At 35.1% G+C, this 23,119-nt stretch overlaps 1 protein-coding gene across 3 annotated transcripts in view; it reads left to right on the forward strand.

Annotated features, from left to right (window-relative positions):
* Window positions 1-22,174, forward strand: part of Hltf (helicase like transcription factor) — a 56,185-nt gene extending 34,011 nt beyond the window's left edge. For all 3 annotated transcript variants that reach the window (XM_075951086.1, XM_075951085.1, XM_075951087.1), the window contains 9 exons: window positions 1,824-1,959; window positions 3,433-3,612; window positions 12,144-12,265; window positions 13,018-13,196; window positions 13,997-14,116; window positions 14,509-14,621; window positions 14,978-15,158; window positions 19,691-19,771; window positions 21,884-22,174. In XM_075951086.1, the coding sequence (XP_075807201.1) occupies window positions 1,824-1,959; window positions 3,433-3,612; window positions 12,144-12,265; window positions 13,018-13,196; window positions 13,997-14,116; window positions 14,509-14,621; window positions 14,978-15,158; window positions 19,691-19,771; window positions 21,884-22,036 (1,265 nt within the window). In that variant the 3' untranslated portion in view covers window positions 22,037-22,174. The remainder of the gene's footprint in view (window positions 1-1,823; window positions 1,960-3,432; window positions 3,613-12,143; window positions 12,266-13,017; window positions 13,197-13,996; window positions 14,117-14,508; window positions 14,622-14,977; window positions 15,159-19,690; window positions 19,772-21,883) is intronic.
* Window positions 22,175-23,119: the final 945 nt, after the last annotated feature.

The following is a 23,119-nucleotide window of genomic DNA, read 5'->3' on the forward strand; positions in this document are numbered from 1 at the left end:
CTGTACCTTAATAATCATTGAGGAATCTTTTCCCTTCTTTCTCCTCCACTTTTCTTCTCAGCCTCTGGTAACCACTATTTTCTTTCAGTCTCTAAGAGGTCAATTTCATGTTTTTTTTTTTTTTTTTAAATTACGTGTGTGTGTTTAGATTAGAGGACATTGTAGATTAGGTGACAGCCTTGGTTGTTAGTCTTCACCCGTCTCTTTGCTTAAGATAGACCTTACAGCATATGCCAGATTAGCTGGTCTGTGAGCATCCAGGAATTCTCCTGTTTCTGCCTCTCACCTTGTTGTTGGATCCCTGAGTTCACAAATGCATGCTGCTATGTCTACCTTTATATGGTTCCTGAGCATTTGAGTGAATTAAAAGATCAGATAAAAAATTGACATCCGAACTTTGCTACTGTTTTTGTATACCAGTGATGACCATAGTTTTACAAAATAGTGCTACTAAAGATTATTTGCTGTTGCTCGAAGATAATCTTAATTGTCAACAATTTCCTGAAATGCGTTGCTTTACTGTGTCTGATTTTTCCAGTACTATTTTGATGGTCAAATTAAGGATTTACATAAAGAGACAGACAAAAATCTATCAAGTAAAAAACCTTTGTATCATGGATAATCCCCTTTTCTTGTTCCTCTCTTAGCTATTCTTACAATTAATTATCTTAGCATGGAGGCAATGCATTCTACCATGGCGTCCATTATGACCACTATTTTTTCTTTAAAAACTTAGAAATGAGGAGATAAAGGGTGCATAAGCATTGGAGAAACTAGGGCTGTTAATCAGCAGAGTGGTCTCCTCAATGGAAGAAATAAATACCTGTTTTCTACCAAAATGGTTGGGAGTGGATGCTGTAAATAACCTGGTGATCTTTTCTGTAGATCCAGAGCTCACCTAAATCCCTCAGAATGTTTATTCTAGACTCTCCCTCTCTAGCCCTTTCTCTTTAGCTTTGTTTCTCAGCCAATAAGAACCATCCTTACTAGAGATGTCACATGTGGTTTATAGCCTGCTGACCTCCATCTCTTTCAGAGACCACACCAGATTCTAGGTCCTTAAAGCTATAGAACCCATCTTCATGGTCACATGTATTTTGTAAAAGAGTTTCAATATACTCACTCTTTAAATTTCATTGTGCACGTGTGCGTGGGATGGTTGTTATCAGGAAACTGTTTTCCAAAATTATACTGTATTTAAATTTGTCTAAAATAAACCACCTGGTATCAGACTCCAGAAGTTTTGACCCAACACTGGCTAAGTCTTCCTGACCCAAGTTTCATTCGTACCTCACCCTGGTTGTTTTCCTGCTGGCCATGGTGCTTGCAGGGACCAACATACACCAACACCAAATTATGTGAAAAAGAAATCAAGACTGAGGAGATGGCTCAGTGGTCTGACATTACCCAGGCGATGACCTGAGTTAGTGTGTGCCTAGTATGGTGATCAATTTCTTTTTATTTTTCTTTTTTTTTTTTTTTTTTTGATTTTTCGAGACAGGGTTTCTCCGTAGCTTTTTGGTTCCTGTCCTGGAACTAGCTCTTGTAGTCCAGGATGCCCTCGAACTCACAGAGATCTGCCTGCCTCTGCCTCCCAAGTGCTGGGATTAAAGGCGTGCGCCACCACTGCCCGGCTGGTGATCAATTTCAACTACCTTTTGTCTCATTGGGCCAGGGGAATATTCTGCCTAAAGAGCTATAACTCAGTAGTAGAGTTCTTACTTAGCATGTGTGATCCCTAGCACCACAAAATCAATTTAATTTTTAAGAGTTATAATGGTTTCCTGTTTTGTTTCTTTTCTTTTTCTTTCTTTTTTTTTTAGGTACTCCTATCCAAAATTCTTTAAAGGACTTGTGGTCTCTACTGTCCTTTTTAAAGCTTAAACCATTTATTGATAGAGAATGGTGGCATAGAACAATACAACGTCCTGTTACAACAGGAGATGAGGGAGGACTTAGGTAAGTAAGTTTGTGGCAGCAGATATAGTAGCTACAGTTATTGTAAACAGTTGCCACTTCTATTACCATTTTCATTTCACTTTTAACTTTAGTCTCCAAAACACATGGGTTATCAGTGTCACTGCCTCTTAAAACCTAGTAACTTGTGTCTGGAGACACAAGATTTCTGTTCTGTGCACTTTTTCCCTCTTAGCAAAACTGAAAGGAAAGGCAGACCTTTATATTGTCATTATTTGTGACTGTTACCCCAAAGCCATCACAAAAACATTTAACAGTGATAGAAAAAGTTATATCCTTTGATGGTTCACTATGCATTATATTTTGATAACTTACAGTACTTTTTTAGAGGTATTTTGTTTGGTATATAGTATATAGCATACAGTGATCTCAAGATTTAATGAACATTGCATATGGTTGATTTGAGTGGGTACAGATAAAGGCAGAGAAAGGAACGAAAACACTGATGGGTATTTTCCCACATACTTGGCTGCCCTGTTCCTAGAGCAGTGATTGTCTCAATAGGATCTGGTACTCAATGGTGGGTCATAGTGTCAGAATAAAGGGTGGTGGTCAGCATGGAAAAAGAAATAGAGACGTAATAGAGAATTATGAAAAATACCAGAGTACATTCTCTAAGTAAAGATACATGATGTATATGTATTGAATATTTATTTCTGTTTTGGGCAGATACCATCAAAATGTTTCTGATTATGAGTTATAGTGAAAATGATTCAAAATTGAAACTCTTATCTTAGGTGTCAAAACTGGTCACACAATTCCTGAGAACTATTTCTGCTCTACTTAGACTCAGTTAAAAATTGTGTATTTTACTATTATGAGAAATATTCTAACTGGTCTCTTTTTTTAAATTTTGACACTGAGGAAAAAATAGCAAGATTACAGAGCCAAGAAAGACATTTCCCCCTCTTCTGAGTTTGCATACTTTTATTTTTCAGTTATTCACTAACTTATGAAAACTTCATTTGGATTTCATTTTATACCTGTACTTTTTATATTACATTAGATGGGATTTTTTTAACTCATGAGAACAGGATTACTTTGGATAACAGACGATAGGATCTTACTTATTCCTATCTGCACTGTATTTAATAAAGTACCTTAGACTTCATAGCAGCTGCTTAGTAAGAATGCACATATTGTACATTAAGTGGTATAATTGATAAGAAAGTAGTTGAGGAATAAGAGTGTCAATGATGACAACAAAGCCAGAAAAGCTTTGGAAAGTAAGTACATAATATAGGATTATTAGTATTGTGTTGGTACAATTTCAGTACTTTTTTGTAATAATTTTTTATTTGTAAAATATTCTTCTGAATAAAAGCCTAAATAAAGGATTAAAAACGTTTAATTTATTAAAATTATAAATCAATAAATTCTTGTTTTCTGTTCTTTTTTGCTCAACTGATTTAGAGATAGTTATATAATTACTTTTTTTTCCTTTACTTTGACTAGACGTTTACAGTCCTTAATTAAAAGTATTACACTTCGAAGAACAAAGACAAGCAAAATTAAGGGGAAACCTGTTTTGGAATTATCAGAAAGGAAAGTATTTATTCAGCATGTTTCACTTTCAGAAGAAGAGAGAAAGATTTATGAGTCTGTTAAAAATGAAGGCAAAGCTATCATTGGAAGGTATGGAAACAGATTGCCAGGTTAAATTTTTGTTTTTTTTCTTTCTTTCTTTCTTAGCTTCTTATTAGCTGAATTACAGTTTTTTAGACATTTTAGCTATAAAATCTGAAATGTATTGAAAACTATTTTCCTCCTGTGACTTATGCTTTAAATTTTTCTTTTAAAAAGTAGTTGAAATTAATGAAACAATAGTATAATTCATCATGTAATTAATTTCTTGGGCTTGCAAAAAACTAAAGCTTATATTGATTTCTGTCAGTGATGAAGAGCTTGCTCACTTCCATTTCTGAGTGTCATGGGAGTAGACACAGGGCAGCATGCTTCCAGCTTAGTTCCATACTTGTTTTCTCTTTGATAAACTCCTGAACCACAACTTACTTTGGGAGGTTTTGTTTGTTTGTTTTATTTTGTTTTGCTTTTTTGTTTTTGGGTTTTTTTGTTTTGTTTTTGTTTTTCTCTCTCTTTATCTATGATCTATCTATCTATCTATCTATCTATCTATCTATCTATCTATCTATCTATCTATCTATCTATCTCTATCAACTTTTCAGTGTAGTCTTCCCTTACTAGCCTATAAAAACAACTTTAGTACTTCCTGATTCCTTCCCTCTGCCTCCCTCACCCCCTATAAAACTTAATATTTTAAATTGCTTTATTTTATCAAAAATATAAACTCATTTTAATCAATTTTATTTCTGTATGTTAGCTACTTTTGCTTGAAATAGTTTGAGAAGAAGTTTCACTTAGCACTGCTAAGTGATTGAAACTTGGAAATCTCCTTAATTTTTTTTCTTTAGCTTTCTTATTAAATCTGCTTTGTGCCTACCTCATTAAAGTGCCTCTGTATGAAGAGTCCCCAGTTTACAGTCCTCTTTTGTCTTTGTCTAATTCTGATCTCTGTGGGCAGTTGACACCAGATAATGATGTTTCTTGAACTAGAATTATTCACCTTCTGATTCCTAATTCTTTGTGTCATCATTTCCTATTCTTAGATTTCTACACTTTGTTGTAAGTCACGCTAACATATCACCCATGTTTATAATACTACACAGAATACCAACCTACACTGAGAAAACCTTACTTTTTCATAGATGGTTGCAAATTCAAATTGTTTACTTCAAACTTTTAGCATCTTACTCTGTAGATACCCTAGCCTCACAGTGCCCTGGTTACATTTTTTAGTTCCTTCTCAAAGATTTGGGATTGGCATTAGGAAGAGAAATTAATACTGAAAATTGGTGCCTATAAGTCAGATCGTTGCTTTGATAAACCTGGCCAAGTGGTTTGTAAACCTTTGAATTTGTGAAAGGAATGTTAAGGAATTTGAAACTTGGGGCTAGAAAAGCTAGAATTGTTGTAAGCAGAGTGTAATGAGTGAGCCATTCTGGTGGGATTTGAATAAGAATGCTGAAAGAGAACGGTGGAGGCTCAGCTCCTGAAATTTCAGAAAGGAGTGAGTCACTTGGTGTGCTGTTCTTTCCTTTTGCAGCAGTAAAATCTAGTAACAAAAGCAATTTAATGGAATAGATTACTTTGGCTCACAGTTAGAAGTTACTGTCTACCACTACAGGGGAAGTCACAGTGGCAACAACTCTGGGCAACTTGTCACATTGTTGCGTCTGCATGCATAACCAATGTTTGCATTCCATTTTCTTTTCTTTCTTAAAACCAATTCAGGATCTCAGCCTGTGGATTAGTGTTTACCCACACTGAGTTTATCTTCCACACAGTTTAACCTAATCAATATAATCTCCCATACACATACCCCTATAAGCCCAGATGAAGATGTGGATTTAGTGTTTGCCCTGCTGGGTTTTTCCTTTCTATGCTACATTCCTCCCTTGGTAATGGACCTCTTTAGTCTGTGCCATTATATGCTTGAAGTATGTAACTCTTTTTTTTCATATTATAGAGGCTCATGGTTAAATTATTGCTTAGGATTGAGAAGAGACTGTGTACTTAAACTTTCAAAGTGTTAGAACTGCTAAGACTGTGGAGACTTTTGATGTTGGAGTGAATTCATTTTTTTCAAGATGTAGCTTTAATAAAACTACTGTTTTATTTGTTTTATTATAATGAAATTTGGTCATTTCGCCTTCCTTTTACTCCTTCCAAAGCTGCAAGATAATCCTCCTTCTCCCCACCCTTCGCCCATCCGCTCAGATAGGGTAAAGCTTCCCATGGGGAGTGAACAAAGTCTGGCATATCACTTTGAGACAGGACCAAGGCCCTCTCCACTATATTTAGGCTGAGCAAGATAGCCCTTCAAAAAGAATGAGCTACAAAAAGCTAGTTCACGCACTAGGCATGAATCCTGGTGCCCTGCCAGTGGCCTCACAGACTGACCCGCCATGCCACTGTCACCCACATTCAGAGGGCCCAGTTTGGTCCTATGTTGTTTGCTCCTCTGTGCGTCCAGAGTCAGTGAGCTCCCATTAGCTCGCGTAAATGGTTTCACTGGGTAGTCCCATCACGCTCCTGACCCCTTTGCTCATATTATTGCTCCTCCCTCTCTTTGACTAGACTGTGGGAGCACAGCCCCAGATGTCTACATCTACTTTGATGACAATTAAAATAGTTATCAATTTGATTATAGGGGAAAGCCAGTTCAGGCAACCTCTCCACTATTGCTTAGGGTCTTAGCTGGGGGTCATCCTTATAGGTTCCTAGGAATTTCTCTAGTGCCAAGTTTTTTGTTAACCCCATAATGACTCACTCAAGATATCTCTTTCCTTCCTCTCTCTGTTCTTTCCTCATCTCGCCATCCCTTTCCCTCCTGTTCTTCTCCCCCTACCCTTTTCTTCTCCTGCTGCCCTTCCACCCTCCCTGTTCCCCCACCCCCACACTTCCAATTTTCTCAGGAGATTTTTACCTATTTCCCCTTCCTAGGAGGATCCATGTATGTTTCTTTTAGGGTTCTCCTTGTTACCTAGTTTCTCTGGGGTTGTGACTATAGGCTGGTTATCCTTTGATTTACATCTATCTAATATCCACTTATGAGTGAGTACATACCATGTTTATCTTTCTGGGTCTGGATTACCTTACTCGGGATGTTTTTTTTTTTCCTGGTTCCATCCATTTGCATGCAGATTTCAAGACATCGTGTTTTTTAGCCATTGAGTAGTATTTCATTGTGTAACTGTCACATTTTCTTTTTCCATTCTTCAATTGAAGGCATCTAGGTTGTTTTCAGGTTCTGGCTATTACAAATAATGCTGCTGTGGAACATAGTTGAACAAAATGTCATTGTAGTATTATTGCTCATCCTTTGGTTATATGCCCAAGTGTGGTATTGCTAGGTCTTGAGGTAGGTTGATTCCCAATTTTCTGAGAAATCACCATATTGATGATTTTGCACTCCTACCAGTGGTGGAAGAGTATTCCCCTTACTCTGCATACTCTCCATCATAAGATATTGGTGTTTTTGAACTTAGTCATTCTGACTGGTGTAAGATGGTATCTCAGAATTGTTTTCATTTGCATTTCCCTGATGGCTAAGTATGTTGAGTAGTTCCTCAATTGTCTTTCAGCCATTTGAGATTCTTTTGTTGCAAATTCTGTTTAGACATATACCGTATTATTTAGTTGGATTATTTGGAATTTTGCTGTCTAATATCTTGAATTCTTTATATATTTTGGAGATCAGTCCTCTGTCTGGTGTGGGGTTGGTAAGATCTTTTCCCATTCAGTAGGCTGTCATTTCGTCTTATTGGCTGTGTCCTTTGCTTTACAGAGGTTTCTCAGTTTCAGAAGGTGCCATTTATTTATTGTTGCTTTCAGTGTCTGTGCTACTGGTGTTATATTATATGTAGGAAGTCGTCTCCTATGCCCATGTGTTCAAGTTTACTTATCATTTTCTTTTCTATGGGATTCAGTGTGACTGGTATTTATCTTGCTGTCTTTGATCCATTTGGACTTGAGTTTTGTGCATAAGGATAGATATGGATCTATTTGCATTCTTCTACCTATTGCCAGTTATGCCAGTACCATTTGTTGAGGATGTTTTCTTTTTTCCATTGTATAATTTTAGGCTCTTTGTCAAAAATCAGGTGTTCATTTGTGATTGGTTTAATATCATGGTCTTCCATTTGATTCCATTGGTCCACTTGTCTGTTTTTATGCCAATTACCAAGCTGTTTTCATTACCGTAACTCTATAATAGGGCTTGATGTCAGGAATGGTCATGCCTCCAGAAGTTACTTTATTGTACAGAAATATTTTGGCTGTCCTGGGTTTTTTTGCTTTTTGTATATTAAGTTGAATATTGCTCTGTCAAGGTCTGTGAGGTGCTGGAAATTTTGATAGGGATTGCATTGAATCTATAGCTAGCTTTTGGTAGGATTGCCATTTTTATTATGTTGATCCTACCCATACAAGAGCATAGAAAATCTTTCCATTTTCTGATATCTTCTTCAGTTTCCTTCTTCAAAGACAAAGTTCTTGTAAAACAGTTCTCTCACATCTTTGGTTGGTGTTACCCCAAGATATTTTATGTTATTTGTAGCTAATGTAAATGGTAATGTTTCTCTAGTTTCGTTCTTGGCCTTCTTATCTATTGTATGTAGGAGAGCTCCAATCTATTTATTTATTTATTTGAATGGATCTTGTATCCTGCCACATTACTGAAAGTGTTTATCAGCAGTAGAAGTTCCCTCATGGAATTTTGGGATCACTTATGTATATTATCATATCACCTGCAAATAGTGAAAGTTTGACTTTTTCCTTTTCATTTTGTATTGCCTTTATCTCCTTTTGTTGTCTTATTGCTCAGCTAGAACTTCAAGTACTATATTGAGAAGATATTGAGAAAGTGAACAGCCTTGTCTTGTTCCTGAGTTTAGTAGAATTGCTTGAGTTTCTATCCATTTAATTTGATGTTGGCTGTCAGCTTGTTGCATATTGCTTTTATAATGTTTAGATACATTCCTTTATCCCTGGTCTCTCCAAGACCTTTATCATGAAGGGGCATTGGATTTTACCTAATGCTTTTTCGGCATCTAATAAAATGATCATTTTTTTCTTTCAGTTTGTTTATATGGTGGATTACATTGATAGATTTTTACATGTTGAACTTACCCTTCATTTCTGGGATAAAGCCAACTTGATCATGGTAGATTTTTTTTTTTGATGTGTTCTTGGAATCAGTTTGCCAGTATTTTATTGAGTATTTTTACATCAATGGTTATGAGGAAAATAGTCTGTAATTCTCTTTCGTAGTTGAGTCTTTGTGTGGTTTGGGTTTCAAGGTAACTATAGCCTCATAAAAAGAGTTTGGCAATGTTCCTTCTGTTTCTATTTGTGTGGAACAATTTGAGGAATATATGTATTAGCTCTTACTTGAAGTTCCAGTAGAATTCTGCACTGAAACCATAGGACCCTGGCCTTTTTTTGGTTGGGAGACATTTGATGAATGCTTCTATTTCTTTAGGGGTAATAGGTCCATTTAAATCTCTCATCTGTCCTTTATTTAATTTTGTTATGTGGTAACTATCCAGAAAAATCGTACATTTCTTTTAGATTTTCCTATTTTGCTTAGTACACGTTTTTGAAGTATGACATAATGATTCTCTGAATTTCCACAGTGTCTGTTGTTATGTCCCCCATTTCATTTCTGATTTTGTTAATTGGGATGTTCTCTCTCTGCCTTTTGATTAGTTTGGATAAGGGTTTGTGTATCTTGTTGATTATACTTAAAGATCTAGCTCCTTTTTAATAGTTTCTTTGTAATGTTTTCTTTGTTTCTATTTTATTGATTTCACCCCACAATTTGATTGTTCCTGTTATCTACTCCTCCTGGGTGAGTCTGCATCTTTTTGTTCTAGACCTTTTAGGTGTGCTGTTATGTTGTTAGTGTGAGATTTCCCCAATTTCTTTATGTGGGCACTTAGTGCTATGAACTTTCCTCTGCTATGAACTTTCCTCTGCTTTCATAGTGTCCCATAGGTTTGGGTCCGTTTGCCTTCATTTTCATTGAATTCTAGGAAGTCTTTAATTCTTTCTTTATTTCTTCCTTGACCAAAGGGTGGTTCAATTAAGCACTGTTTAATTTCCATGTGTTTGTGGGCTTTCTTAAATCAGTGTTTTTGTTGACTTCTAACTTTAAACCATGGTGATCCAATGAGATACAGGGTGTTATTCCAATTTTTTTTATATCTATTGACGTTTGCTTTGTTAACTGAGTAGGTGGTCAATTTTAGAGAAGGTTCCATGAGGTGCTGAGAAGAAGTTATATTATTTTGTGTTTGCGTAAAATGTTCTATAGTTAAGTCCATTTGAGTCATGCCATCTGTTTTATTATTTCTCTGTTAAGTTCCTTTCTGGCAGTCCTGTCCAGTGGTGAGAGTGGGGTATGGAAGTCTTCTAATATTAGTGTGTAGGGTTTGATGTGTGATTTAAGATTTAGTAATGTTTCTTTTACAAATGTGGGTGCTCCTGTATTTGGGAGATAGATGTTCAGTATTGAGATGTCTTCTTAATGAATTTTTCCTGTGATGAGTATGGCATTCCTTTTCTACCTCTTTTGATTGATTTTAATTTCAAGTCTATTTTGATAGATATTAGGATAGCTACATCGTCTTGTTTCTTAGGTCCATTTGATTGGATAATTTTCTTTTTCCAACCCTTTACTCTGAGGTAAGTCTGTCTTTGAGGTTGAGATGTATTTCTTATATGCAGCAAAAGGATGGATCCTATTTTTATATCCATTCTCTTAGCCTGTGTCTTTTTATAGGTGACTTGAGTCCATTGATATTAAGGTATATCAAAGCAACAGTCACCAAGAATACAGAACTGGGCTTTTTGGTGGTTGTTTTTTCTTTGTTGGAGATTCTCTGAGAGGGTGAGGTTTGGAGAGAGAGGAATGGGGCTTTTGCAGGAGTTAACTGGAAGGAAGTTCAAGTTGAATAATAGCACCATTTAAATCTTTGGATTCTATGTATGTACTCTACCTTGCACATACCTTTAAAAACTTTTTTGCTCTATTTTTAGTTTTTTGTTTTATTTTCTGTGTCTTTTAAATGTCTTTCATCTGCCCTTTATTGGTATTGATTTATTTACGATTCTTCATAACTAATTTTTGTTTACTTAGTTCCTTTCCTTTCATTTGTCTTTGTCAGTAGGTTTAATGTGTCATGATTTGAATTAAATATTTCCCCATAGGCAATAGGGTGCTGTGTCTTTGTTGAAGTAGGTGTGGCCTTGCTGGAGGAAGTGTGTAACTATGGAGGTAGGCATTGAGGTCTCAGATGCTCAAGCCAGGTCCAGTGTTGAATGGAGAGAGGGATCCCTTTGTTCTGTCCTGCCTGGCTAGCTTACACCCGAAATAATCACACAGAAATTGTATTCATTAAAACACTGTCTGGCCCATTAGATATAACTTTTTTGGCTAATTTTTACATCTTAATTTAACCCATTTTCATTAATCTGTGTATTGTCACCTGACCATGGTTTACCAGCGTCCGTCCCAGGCAGGAGATCCATGGCGTCTACCACACTGCCCTTCTTTCCAGTATTTAGTTTGGTCTACTCCACCTATCTAAGTTCTGCTCTATCAAAAGGTCAAGGCAGTTTTTTTTTATTCAACCAATGAAAGCAGCACATAAACAGAAGAACCTCCTGCACCAGCCCAGTGTGGCACTCTCTTCCTTTTGTCTTCTGATCTAAATATAGAACTCTCAGCTACCTTTCCAGCACTATGTCTGCCTGCATGCCACCATGCTTTCTGCCACAACAATAGACTAAACCTCTGAACTGTAAGTCAGCCCCAATTACATATTTATAGATTCTCTTCACAGCAATGGAAACCCTAACTAAGACATAGTGTGACTCTGGCTTCCTTTGTTATAATCACGTTTGTCTTGGGTCTCTGGTGCTGACATACTACATCTTGTAAAATCTCTTTACCTTTGCCATGAACTCATAATGTTTGCTGGGACTTGTTCCATTGATGATCTTAAATCATGGTGTTGCTCACAGTCCTAATTTTTATTTTTTCTGTGGTTGTAATTTTTTTTCCCTTGAGTTTTCTTTTACTGCCTCCTTTGTTCTATGCTGGTATTCAATATTTGATTATCTTGAGTTTTTTCTGGAATAGCTGTTTGTCCAGATACATAAAGGTCCTAGCTATGTCCTAGGCCATGAAACAATACCCAGTTTTTTTATTCATAAGATTAGTGTGAATCCTTCTAGGTTTTATTGATGTTTATACAACAGAGATCAGAAAGCATTATAATTGCTTATAAAATTGAGGATTGTGCTACAGCCTCCCTTCCTCTGTGTGTGTGTGTGTGTGTATGTGTAAATTGTACTAGAAAGTTCAGTCACCATGCATACACCCTATTTCTGTTTTCACATGAGAGGTACTAATTTCTTTGTGTATACACGTCTTACTTTGAAGAAACAGCTGAGGAATGTAGTCAATGCTTATTGATATTTTCATAGCTGATTTTTTTCTTGGTTTCATAAAAGATGGGGTGGCTTTTGATTCTGTCCTCATTTAGAGATAGTGACAATGTTTGACATTTTATCTCTAGGTATTTTACTGATGGTACTGTCCTTGCACACTATGCAGATGTCTTGGGTCTTCTGCTTAGATTGAGGCAGATTTGTTGTCATATCCATCTTACAAATGGCATATCTTCCAGTGGTTCCTCTGGTAAGAAAATGTGATTGGTTCATAACATTACATTTGCTAAATATTTCACTGAGAAGGACAGATTTTTATATGACTTGAATTTGGTCTGTTACTTTGCTATGCCTTGCTTTAATTAAGATTTTTAAAAATTACATCTTTATTTTATGTGTTTGTATATGAATATGCATGGGTGCATATATGGAGGTCAGAGGACAACTTGCAAGAATCAGTTCTTTCTATACCATGTGGGTCCTGGGATTGAGTTAATGTTGTCAAGCATGGTGGCAGATGTCTTTACCTGCTCAGTCTTCTTTCTGACTCCAAAAATTTTTTTTATGAATGAAAGGAAGTGTGATGTCTTTGCAGGATTTCCAGATTATTCAAACTGATTCTTTCTCATATGTTGCTAGTGTATCAGATACTATTTTATGCTTGTGTGATGTGAGATTGCATCTTCTGAATTTTTCTTAGAATTCCAAATATATGTCATGTTTTGCAAATGCTAGAATAAAGATTAAAGACAATTAAGCAAAGTTCTTTATATAAGAGAAAATAGGCCAGGCAGTGATGGCACACATCTTTAAGGCAGGCAGATCTCTGTGAGTTCGAGGTTAGCCTAGTCTACAAGAGCTAGTTCCAGGATAGGCCCTAAAGCTACAGAAAAACCCTGTCTTAAAAAAAAAAAAGAAAAAGAAAGAAAATACTATTCTAGTTACATTACAAACAAAGTTTGCTCTACATGAATTTTTGAGCCTCTTTTTTTTTTCTTCTAGGAAATGATACACCTGAAGAACTGAGAAAGATGTTAATAGAGAAGATGAGGTTAATTCTGAGCTCTGGTTCAGATGAAGAATGTGCAATTTGCCTGGATTCATTAACGTTTCCTGTGATAACACATTGTGCACATGTGTTTTGTAAACCTTGTATTTGCCAGGTCATTCAGAGAGAGCAGGTTAGTTTTTTGTTCAGTGTGGAGTCAGTGTTTGATAGAGTGATACAACTTTCTTTGGTGTGATGAAAACCCAACCTAGTTCAGGGAATGATAATGTGTTCTAATTTCAATTTAAGATTGCACCTTTCACAGTTAATTATTTATGTTGTAATAGGTGATGTATTTATCAAAAATTAAAGTCATTACTTTTTGGGGGTACTACCTTTTAGTCAGTAAATTTCAGATCCTTGTGTTCAATTAAATACATTAATAAAATGAGACAGTGAATTTAAGTTTTATAATAGCCATACATTTTAAAAAGTAAAAAGTAACATGTTTATTTTAATTTAAAGTAAACTATTTGTTATATTTTTTCTTAAACTAATTTCAAAATATGGTGATCACCCTAATCTGGCTTAGGGACCTGTCTCAGGGATCTGATTGACACATACAGCTCTTTGCCCTGTTGAACAAAATAGGTCTAGATTCTTTTGAGGACAATGTTGGAAACTGAATGACACCTTAGGCAATCTTTCAGCTAATGCAAATTAAAAGTTTTTCAAATTGATGTATACCATGCATTTGGAAAAATGCACAAATTACCATTTTAAGCTTGATTAAGAAGTAAACAGAGCTGTATAAACTACTACTTGTACTGGAGTTCAGGTCAGGTTGATCCCAAGTAGACGTATGTGACAAAAAGCCTGAATAAAATTAGCCATAAGGAATGTAGAACTTTCTATACAATACAGAAAATTTAGAAAATTTGTATCTCTATCCTTATGACAAGTGTGGTTCACTCTTTGTTCTTTTGTATATAGCCACATGCTAAATGCCCTTTATGCAGAAATAATATACACGGAGATAATTTATTGGAATGTCCTCCAGAGGAATCGGCATGTGAGAAAAAATCCAATATGGAATGGACATCCAGTTCAAAGGTAAAGTACCCGTGTGCAAATGTTCTGTTATTTCATATTTAATGAGGGAATATCATATAATTAAAATAGTTATTCTAATTCTGCTTTAAGCCTGTCATTGGATATTATTTTGTTGCTACTGACTTGTGTTTATATTTTGTGTTAAACTTAAGTTAGAAAAGAAAGGGATTTGGATTATTATGGTATTTTTTCAGTCTCTATTCTTTTAATTTTGCCTTTTAGTTAAAGTATATAAAAACCCTTTCAATGTTGGAATTCATTCAATGAATGCTGCATTATGTGAACCTAATTAAAATTAGTGTTTGCTAATAAATTTTAAAAACTACAATATTTGGACTTACCTTACCAATTGAGATGGAATCTAATGGATACAATATATTTTTTTTTTCTAGATCAATGCTCTAATGCATGCTTTGATTGAATTACGGACAAAGAACCCCAACATAAAAAGTTTGGTTGTTTCTCAGTTTACCACTTTCCTGTCTTTAATAGAAACACCACTTAAGTAAGTTAAAGTGTTTTTTACTTCACATAGGAGGATTTTGCTCATGTGTAAAATCAAGGTTTTAATGTTTTACCAGGTTTAGTCATTTCATCTTTTTTAAATGATATTTAATGTAACCACAGAACTTCTCCTGTATATAATCTAGTATTTGATAGATGGCTAGATGCATAGTATTGCTTTATTGAGAAATGAAGGAAGGAGTGAAAGTGTAGTCTCTGGGAAAGTGCTTGGGTTTGACTGGCCTTTTACCACATTGATTTAATTAGGGAAGAATTAACTAAATTAACTAAAATGTGTTCACTATTTCATACTTTTTATAGTATAGTATTACCTATCTGTTCTTTTTTCCCCATTAGAGCCTCAGGATTCATATTTACTCGTTTAGATGGTTCCATGACTCAAAAGAAAAGAGTTGAATCAATTCAGTGTTTTCAAAATACAGAAGCAGGATCTCCCACCATAATGCTGCTGTCCTTAAAAGCAGGTGGAGTTGGCTTGAATCTTTGTGCAGCTTCTCGGGTGTTCTTAATGGATCCAGTAAGTACTTATACAGACTTTGCAAAATGTTATCCCCCACTTCCATTTCCAAACAAATACAAAAAGAAAGAAAAAGAAACAAAACCTGTTTGGTGGATGCCTTTGTAGTTACAATAAATTGTGATAAAGGTAACATTATCCTTATTTGCAGTTGAGGAAACTGGTGCACAGAAAAGTGAACAGAATTAAACAATGTGCCCAGTATCATACAGCTCTGTAAGTACAATGTACTTACAGAATTAAACAATGTGCCCTGTATCATACAGTGCTCTGTAAGTCAGATTCTGTGTTTTTAAGTCTCTTCTGAATACATAAAACATGTCTGTGAAAGTGCTTTTAAGATTCAGTAAGCAGCAAATTAATAAGTTCTCACTTAGTGTTGTATGATAGCGACATTGGGATCTGACTATGAATCAGACATAGTGGCTCCTATTGTGGTGCTGCCTCTAACTTGCCTAAACATTAGGTCAAATGCAGTTTTAAAACTCTCTCTTCTGAAACTTAGGAGTTCCTGGAGGAGATTTAAAATGTATATTTTATACATGTATTCTAGCTGATTCAGGTTCAGCTGTCCATCAACATGTTCTGGTTAGTTTTACTAGCTGATAGTGGTTGTATAATTCAGGCTGTAGAAATAAGAGAGCCACAATTTACTCTGCACTTTTTTCACAAAGACAAATAATCTGAGGTTGCATACATGTAGGAGTGTATTTTTCAGAATGTACAGAATGGACTCTTTAGATATAAGCACCATAGACTGGTTTTAATTTCTAATTTGCTCAGTATGCTATGTGGGCCAGGCAGTCCTGTATAATTTCTGTGCATTGATACATTTATGATTTATGATTTTGGCTTGCTTCTTGAAATAGCAGATTTATAAAATGGTAGCATGTAGACATTTTACTAAGATAAGAATATTAGTTATTGGGCTGGAGAGATGGCTCAGTGGTTAAGAGCATTGCCTGCTCTTCCAAAGGTCCTGAGTTCAATTCCCGGCAACCACATGGTGGCTCACAACCATCTGGAATGAGGTCTGGTGCCCTCTTCTGGCCTGCAGACATACACACAGACAGAATATTGTATACATAATAAATAAATAAATATTAAAAACAAAACAAAAAAAAAAGAATATTAGTTATTCTGGTAAGGCTTCCTAGCTTGATGCATGCGTCATGCCTTTTTTTTTTTTTTAAACTGTTTCCTTTTTGAGGATAAATTTCCCAGAGTCATGTTGTACCCACTTCCATGGGTACAAATTACGGGTAGCAGTGGTGAATATTTCCTTAGTGCTGTGGTCAAATCCAAAGTTAAAATTTATGGTTATTGTTTTAGAAATCTTGTATGCTATGTTAATACTAACTAATTCAGGTATAATCCTTTAGTCCCTGCACTTGGGAGGCATAGGCAGGCGGATCTCTGTGAGTTCAAGACCAGCCTGGTCTACAGAGAGAGTTCCAGGACAGGCTACCAAACTACAGAGAAACCCTGTTTCGAAAAACAAAACAAACAAAAACAAAACAAAAAAAACAACAAAACAACAAAAGTTTATTTTTAGAACAGAGTATAAAATTGTTTTTCTTAAGTTGGCCACTGAAGTTATGGTTTAAAAGAAGTGTCGCAATGTTTTATAACTTTTGTAGTAGATTGATTTTTACTGAACTTGCCACACTTTCCAATGTCATTTCTAACTTAAAAGCAAAAGCTAACCCCCAGAAAAATAAGATTCAACAACAAAAACTTGAAAATTTTTTACCTATTCATAGAGCATTCTCTAAATGTTGGAGTAATATTTAAATGGACATCATGAGTTACCTCCTTAATCATTACATGTGAGAATGAGTGCTGTATGATTTATATTGTGAGATAATTTAGATCTCTTTTTTAAAACTACATTTGTATTTCCAGCTTATCATTGTTCCTAAAATAAAATACAGACAATAGGAAAAATTGATTTCATCTCCTGGTATAATAACTTAAAAATATCTGTGAAATACAAGTAATTCATAAAGTTTTTAGAAAATTTTAGCTGATATGTCCTGAAATCAACTCCTATACTGGAAAATATATTACTTAAGTCATCAGCAAATTGACAGAAAAAGTATTTTTTTTCTTAGTCCCCAGGGAATTTATAAGAAAATGATACCTTAAACATGACCTCATCTACATATGATCAGCTAGTACTTACTGTGTTCCTTTACCCCCAAATACTGTTTTCAGGTTTATGTGTCATGTGTTTTGGTATGTGCCTGTGTAAGTAAGTATGTAGACCAGGGAATGATGTTGGCTGTCTTTTTCTTACTGCTCTCCATGTTACTCTCTCAAGATGGGATCTGTCATTGAACCTGAAAGTTGCATTTTGTCCAGGCTTGCTGACCAGTGAGCTAGAATCTACTTGTCTCTGTTCTCTGTCCCCCAACATTGATCCAGGCACTCGGAGTCATGCCCAGCTTCTCTGTGGATGCTGGGGATTTCAACCCAGGTCCTCATGTTTCCACAGCAAGTTCTCATACTACTGAGCCACTCCTAGCTCTTGCTTTCATTTTTAACAATCTTCAAATTTAACTTTTTTTGTAAATTTTATTATTTATATTTATGTGTGTCTGTCTTAAGTGTGCATAGCAGGTACCTGAGGAACCCAGGCAGAAAGCTTCAGATACTCTGGAGCTGGACTTAATGGTGGTTTTGGAATGTCTGAATGGGGTGTTGAGAACTGCATTCCAATCTTCTGAAAGAGCAGCAAGCACTTCAACCATTGACCTATCTCTCCAGTCCCCAAATTTAATCTTTTTATTTTGAGACAGGGTGGAGCTTGCTCTGTGGGTCTTGAACTCATAGAGAGCTGCCTGCCTCTACCTCTAAAGTGCTGGAATCAAGGGTTTGTGCCACTGTGAGGAGCAATATACTGGTTATCTTGACAGCAATGTCTTTTTTTTGAGATTATAATATATATTATATATAATACATAAATTATACACATCACATAATTATATATAATTACGATTATATCAATGATATATATAATTATATATGATAATTATGATATATATTTTAATATATTATATATAATATCATTGTTTCTTTCCCTTTCCTTCCTCTAAACCTTCTCATGTACCTTGCTCTCTTTTCAATTCATGGCCTACTTAATTAATTGTTTTATAAACATATATGTATGTGTATATTCCTAAGTGCATAAATACAATCTTCTCAGTCTGTATAATGTCATTTGGGTGTGTGTTTTCAGGAATTACAGTTTGGTACTAGATAATCCGTTGCTGTGCTCTTCCCTGAGGAAGACTATTTTTCCCACTCTCAGAATACAAAGTACTGTAGTCCTTTGTGTCTGGTTGGAACCTCTTGGTCTTTCCTCATACATATTAGCATGTTAGAAGCTATACCCATAAAGTCTCACCACATGACTACCTGTATCATTTTGAAGCCATTTGGCTGCTACTGAAGAACTCTGTACCTGGGTGTTCTTATTGCTTTATTTCATCATTTTTTTCAGCCTTAGAGAGAACTCATGCACTTTTATGTTTCAGTTTTGAAGTTCAGGTGATTCCACATACATATGTTTGCATCCACAAGTCTGAGAGCTTTTAGGACTTTTGACTACTTTTGAAACTTTTTTGTATTTGTGTTTCATCAGTGGGAAAAGAAAACCTGCAAAGACACTTTTTCATATGGTGGCCATTTAAGCTATCTGAGAGAATGTATAAAATCACAAGGTGTTCTGATCAGCTGGCAGATCATTATGTTGCTGCCCCCATGCCTGTCAGGCCTTTGTTGGGCACAAGTTGAACATCCCTTTTTGAGATGCTCTAAACTTGGATCAGTTCGAGGACTGACTCAAACTTAAGAACGTTTTGGACTTTGGGTTTTTGGTTTATGGATCTATGCAAACATTCTGAAAAATCTGAAAAATTGAATATTAAAACACACGGGCCTTAAACATTTCGGATAAGATGGTTGTAGGAGGTCCTTCTGTCAACTGTGTTGCTTTCATTGGTTAATAAACTGCTTTGGCCTAGTTGACAATGCAGAATTTAGGTAGGTGGGGAAAATTAAACAGAATGCTAGGAGGAAGAAGGCAGGGTCAGAGAGCTGCCGTGGAGCCACCAGAGTCAGACGTGCTGAGTCTTTCCCAGGAAGCCATTGCCACGTGGCGATATACAGATGAATAGAAATGGGTAAATCAAGATGTGAGAGTTAGCCAGTAAGAGGTTAGAGCTAATGGGCCAAGCAGTGATTTAATTAATACAATTTCTGTGTGTTTATTTCGGGGCTAAGCTAGCCAGGCGGCTGGGATGAACAAGCAGTCCACCGTCTCTGCCACAATAAGATGCTAAACTACTGCTTAAGTTAATGGAATGCAGTAGATGGGGAAAAGACCACCTGTTTTCATAGTGATTGGGAAATAGCTTTCTTCCAGGTACATTTGTAATCTGTGTTTGAATTCAATTGGGAAAAGGTGAATACAGCATACTGAGACGAATGACTGGCGCATAGCAGTCATCATATGGTCATCTCCCTAGGCCTGGAACCCTGCTGCAGAAGATCAGTGCTTTGACAGATGCCATCGGCTTGGCCAGAAGCAAGAGGTTATCATTACAAAAGTGAGTTTTTAGAGCTACCTATTTTAAGACTATGTTTGCTTTTTGAAATTAACACAGGTATATATGAATATTACCATGACTGAAGTAGGATTGTGGAGAAAATATAAAACTCACCCTACTTCCTACTCCATAGTTTCACACATGGTCAAAGGTACATACATTCTTGTCATGTATATATCTCAACATAAAAAAATTGAATAAAATTGGATAATACTTTATCATTTATAATATATTCTTTCCCCTTAAATGTACATTGAAGATTTACTCTCTATATCCATTTAGAACGACACTTTCTTTCTGGGGTAATATGTACACAGTTTACCATTCCAGCTGTTATTTTAAACACAGAGTTCTTTGCATTAGGAATACTCTACGATGTGCAGTAACCATCACCATCCATTTACAGAACTTCTCTATTGTACCTAACAGAATCTTCTCTATTTACTTTGTACTCCTACACTTCCCATCGCTCTCCATCACCCAGCCACTCAAACTGCCGTTCCGCTTTATATCTGTGACTCTTAATCTTCATCAGCACCTGCAGACACATATCATGAATAAACAGTCTTCAGCTTTGTAAAAACATCAGTGTTGCCTTCAGAGGTGCTGTACATACATATTTGTGCACATATACCAGTATTTCTTCAGGGTAGATTCACAAAATTATACTTTTGGATTTAGAATTGCTATTTAAATAACTTGAAGTAGCCTTCAGTATGGGCCATGTAATGCCAAATAGGGCAGGCAGGTTGGCCAGTGAATCCTAGAAACTTGCCTGCTACCTCCCCAACATTGAGATTTTTAGCATATTGTTCCATACCTGACTTTTTAAATGTGGGTTCTGCACTTTGGCTTATGTTCTTCTGACTGAGTCTACAAAGTTAGATATCTGATAAAGAGTTCTCTTTAATGTTCATTTTGAAAATTTCATTAGTTATCACTATTATTATTGATAATAGTACACCATTATATCCCACTTGGTGAATATTGAATAGGATTTATTAAATTTATAATTCCTTTGATAACTGTCATCATTAGGAATAAGAAATCTTTCTGGACACATATTAAATGCAAATCTAGTTTTTAAAATGTATTTCAGTAAAGTTCTTTAATACATCTTCTTTTGTTATTGCAGTAACTAGGACATTTTACATTAAAGTGTTTGTTAGGAATACTTTATTACTTCACACCAAATGCTTTTTTAGGATGTTTCTAGTAGAGATCTTGACCAAGACTTGGACATGCCTTTTATTCTTAGGTGAAGATTTTATTACTTTTAAGATTTTTATCAGAAATGTTGAATTTTATCAAGTTTCTTAATTATCGCTTGCCATATTGGCACGTACTTTCTCATGTACATAAAGGCTTTCATTGTGGAAACTTCATTTGACTCTTAATATAATGCTGAATTAAATCTGATATTATTCTAGCTACAGGAATACCTATATAATTTGTGTTATTTTTCTCACGTAGTGATGTGGGGAGTGGTATAACTTCTGTCATTTTAGCCATTTTCTTTGTAGAATAAAATGACATTGAATGAGAATGGGAAGCCATGCTTAGCTCCTACAGATGTTTTAAATATCCTCATTGCATATTGAGAAAGGAAGAGAAAAAATTATATATATATATTTTAATGTGAAATAATAAAATATTCCTATAATACACTGTAAAATTTCTAGTTGCTGCAATAAGAAAAAAAAAGCTGACCTTAAATAATAATATTTGAGCAGGGAGGGGAGCAGAGAAAAATGTAAAGCTCAATGAAAATCAATTAAAAAATAATTGTTGAAATAGCATTAAGTTCATTGTAAACTTACCTGAAGGATATATATGTATATACACACAAGGCACACACATAAGTATGTATGCATATATAATCTTTCGACTTTTAAATGTGGGTATTGCTGAAAAACATTCTTTTAAAGTGGTATGTTTATTCCTTATGACTTTAGTGGGCAGTGTTGTTAGCATGTTAATCCTTTGTGCAGCTCAGAAATAGTCTAATTTTCTTAGTAATGTTTTTTTAAAGAGTATATATATATAAAAAAAACCCTTTCTTTTGTTACCTGAAAAGTTCTTAACCAACTTCATTCATTTTTCTTCTTGAAGTTCATTGTAAAGGATTCTGTCGAAGAAAATATGTTGAAAATACAAAACACAAAACGAGAACTTGCAGCTGGTGCTTTTGGAACTAAAAAACCAGATGCTAATGAAATGAAGCAAGCTAAAATAAATGAAATCAGAACTTTAGTTGATTTATAATTTGTATGACTTTTGTAAGATCGGGTTGAACAGATGCCTAAGTTTTACACATGACAAATACAGATTTAAGAATGAGGTATAGAACATATTCTTTCTATATGGAGCATTTTTTCTATTAATAAAGTGGTATTACTGACATATCTCTTCTATATATGAATCTTTTTTTAAAATGATAACTTTCAATAGCAATAAGTTCCATTGCAAAATGGCCTGAAGGAGGTTTTCATAGAAGTTCTTTTGCTCTCCAGCTTTTCCTAATGCCTTTGCTAAGTATTTTCCTACATCTTTTCTGTATTCCACATCTTCATACTGAAGTGTGGTCATAGCTTATACTTTTGACCATAATGTTAGTTTTTCTTTGATGGAAATATTAGGTTATTCACCAAAGTCTTTAATTGGTGATTCAGTGGGTCTGCCATCCTTGTAAATTATTAACAAGTATGTATACAGACTATAAGAAAGATTTTATTGGATGTTCAAAAGCTATAGTTATATCCATAACCAAACCTTAAATGGAAGACCAAAGTTCAAGGGAGCAAGTTAATTGCAATTCTTATAGCTTCATTGAATTATAATTTATATGTGGTTTGCAGAATGTCTTTAGAAAAAAATAGGGACCTCATCAAAGTTGTGTGTTCATTTTAATGAAGTGGCTCTACATTCATTATTTAAATGTAGTCATAGATCACAAGCCGTAAATAGTCTTGTAGAGGTGAGAGAACCAGTTCTACCCGGTTTGTTTTGAAAACTTAAATAACTTGATTTAAATAGATACTTCTATAAATTGTTTTTATTTGTGTAGGGCTTTTGGAAATAACTTCATAAATTTTCATAAAACAGAAGACTACTATTGTATGTGAGAGGTGTGATAATTAGGTTGGAAGTTGGCTGGATGACCAAAAGTCATTTCAACCCTTAAAGACATCTCAGTCCTGAATTTTGTAAAAATGGCTTTGTGTGTTTTAAATCAGAATTTAATTTTGGAATTTCACTAACTGATCCATACATTTTTCTTACCCCTTTTGCTAATAAGAAAACTTACTAGTTGCCACAGAATTATAGATGACGTTGAGTCATCTTTTT

The sequence above is a fragment of the Microtus pennsylvanicus genome, chromosome 16, assembly GCF_037038515.1.
Source record: "Microtus pennsylvanicus isolate mMicPen1 chromosome 16, mMicPen1.hap1, whole genome shotgun sequence".
In the NCBI taxonomy this organism is placed as follows: Eukaryota; Metazoa; Chordata; class Mammalia; order Rodentia; family Cricetidae; genus Microtus; species Microtus pennsylvanicus.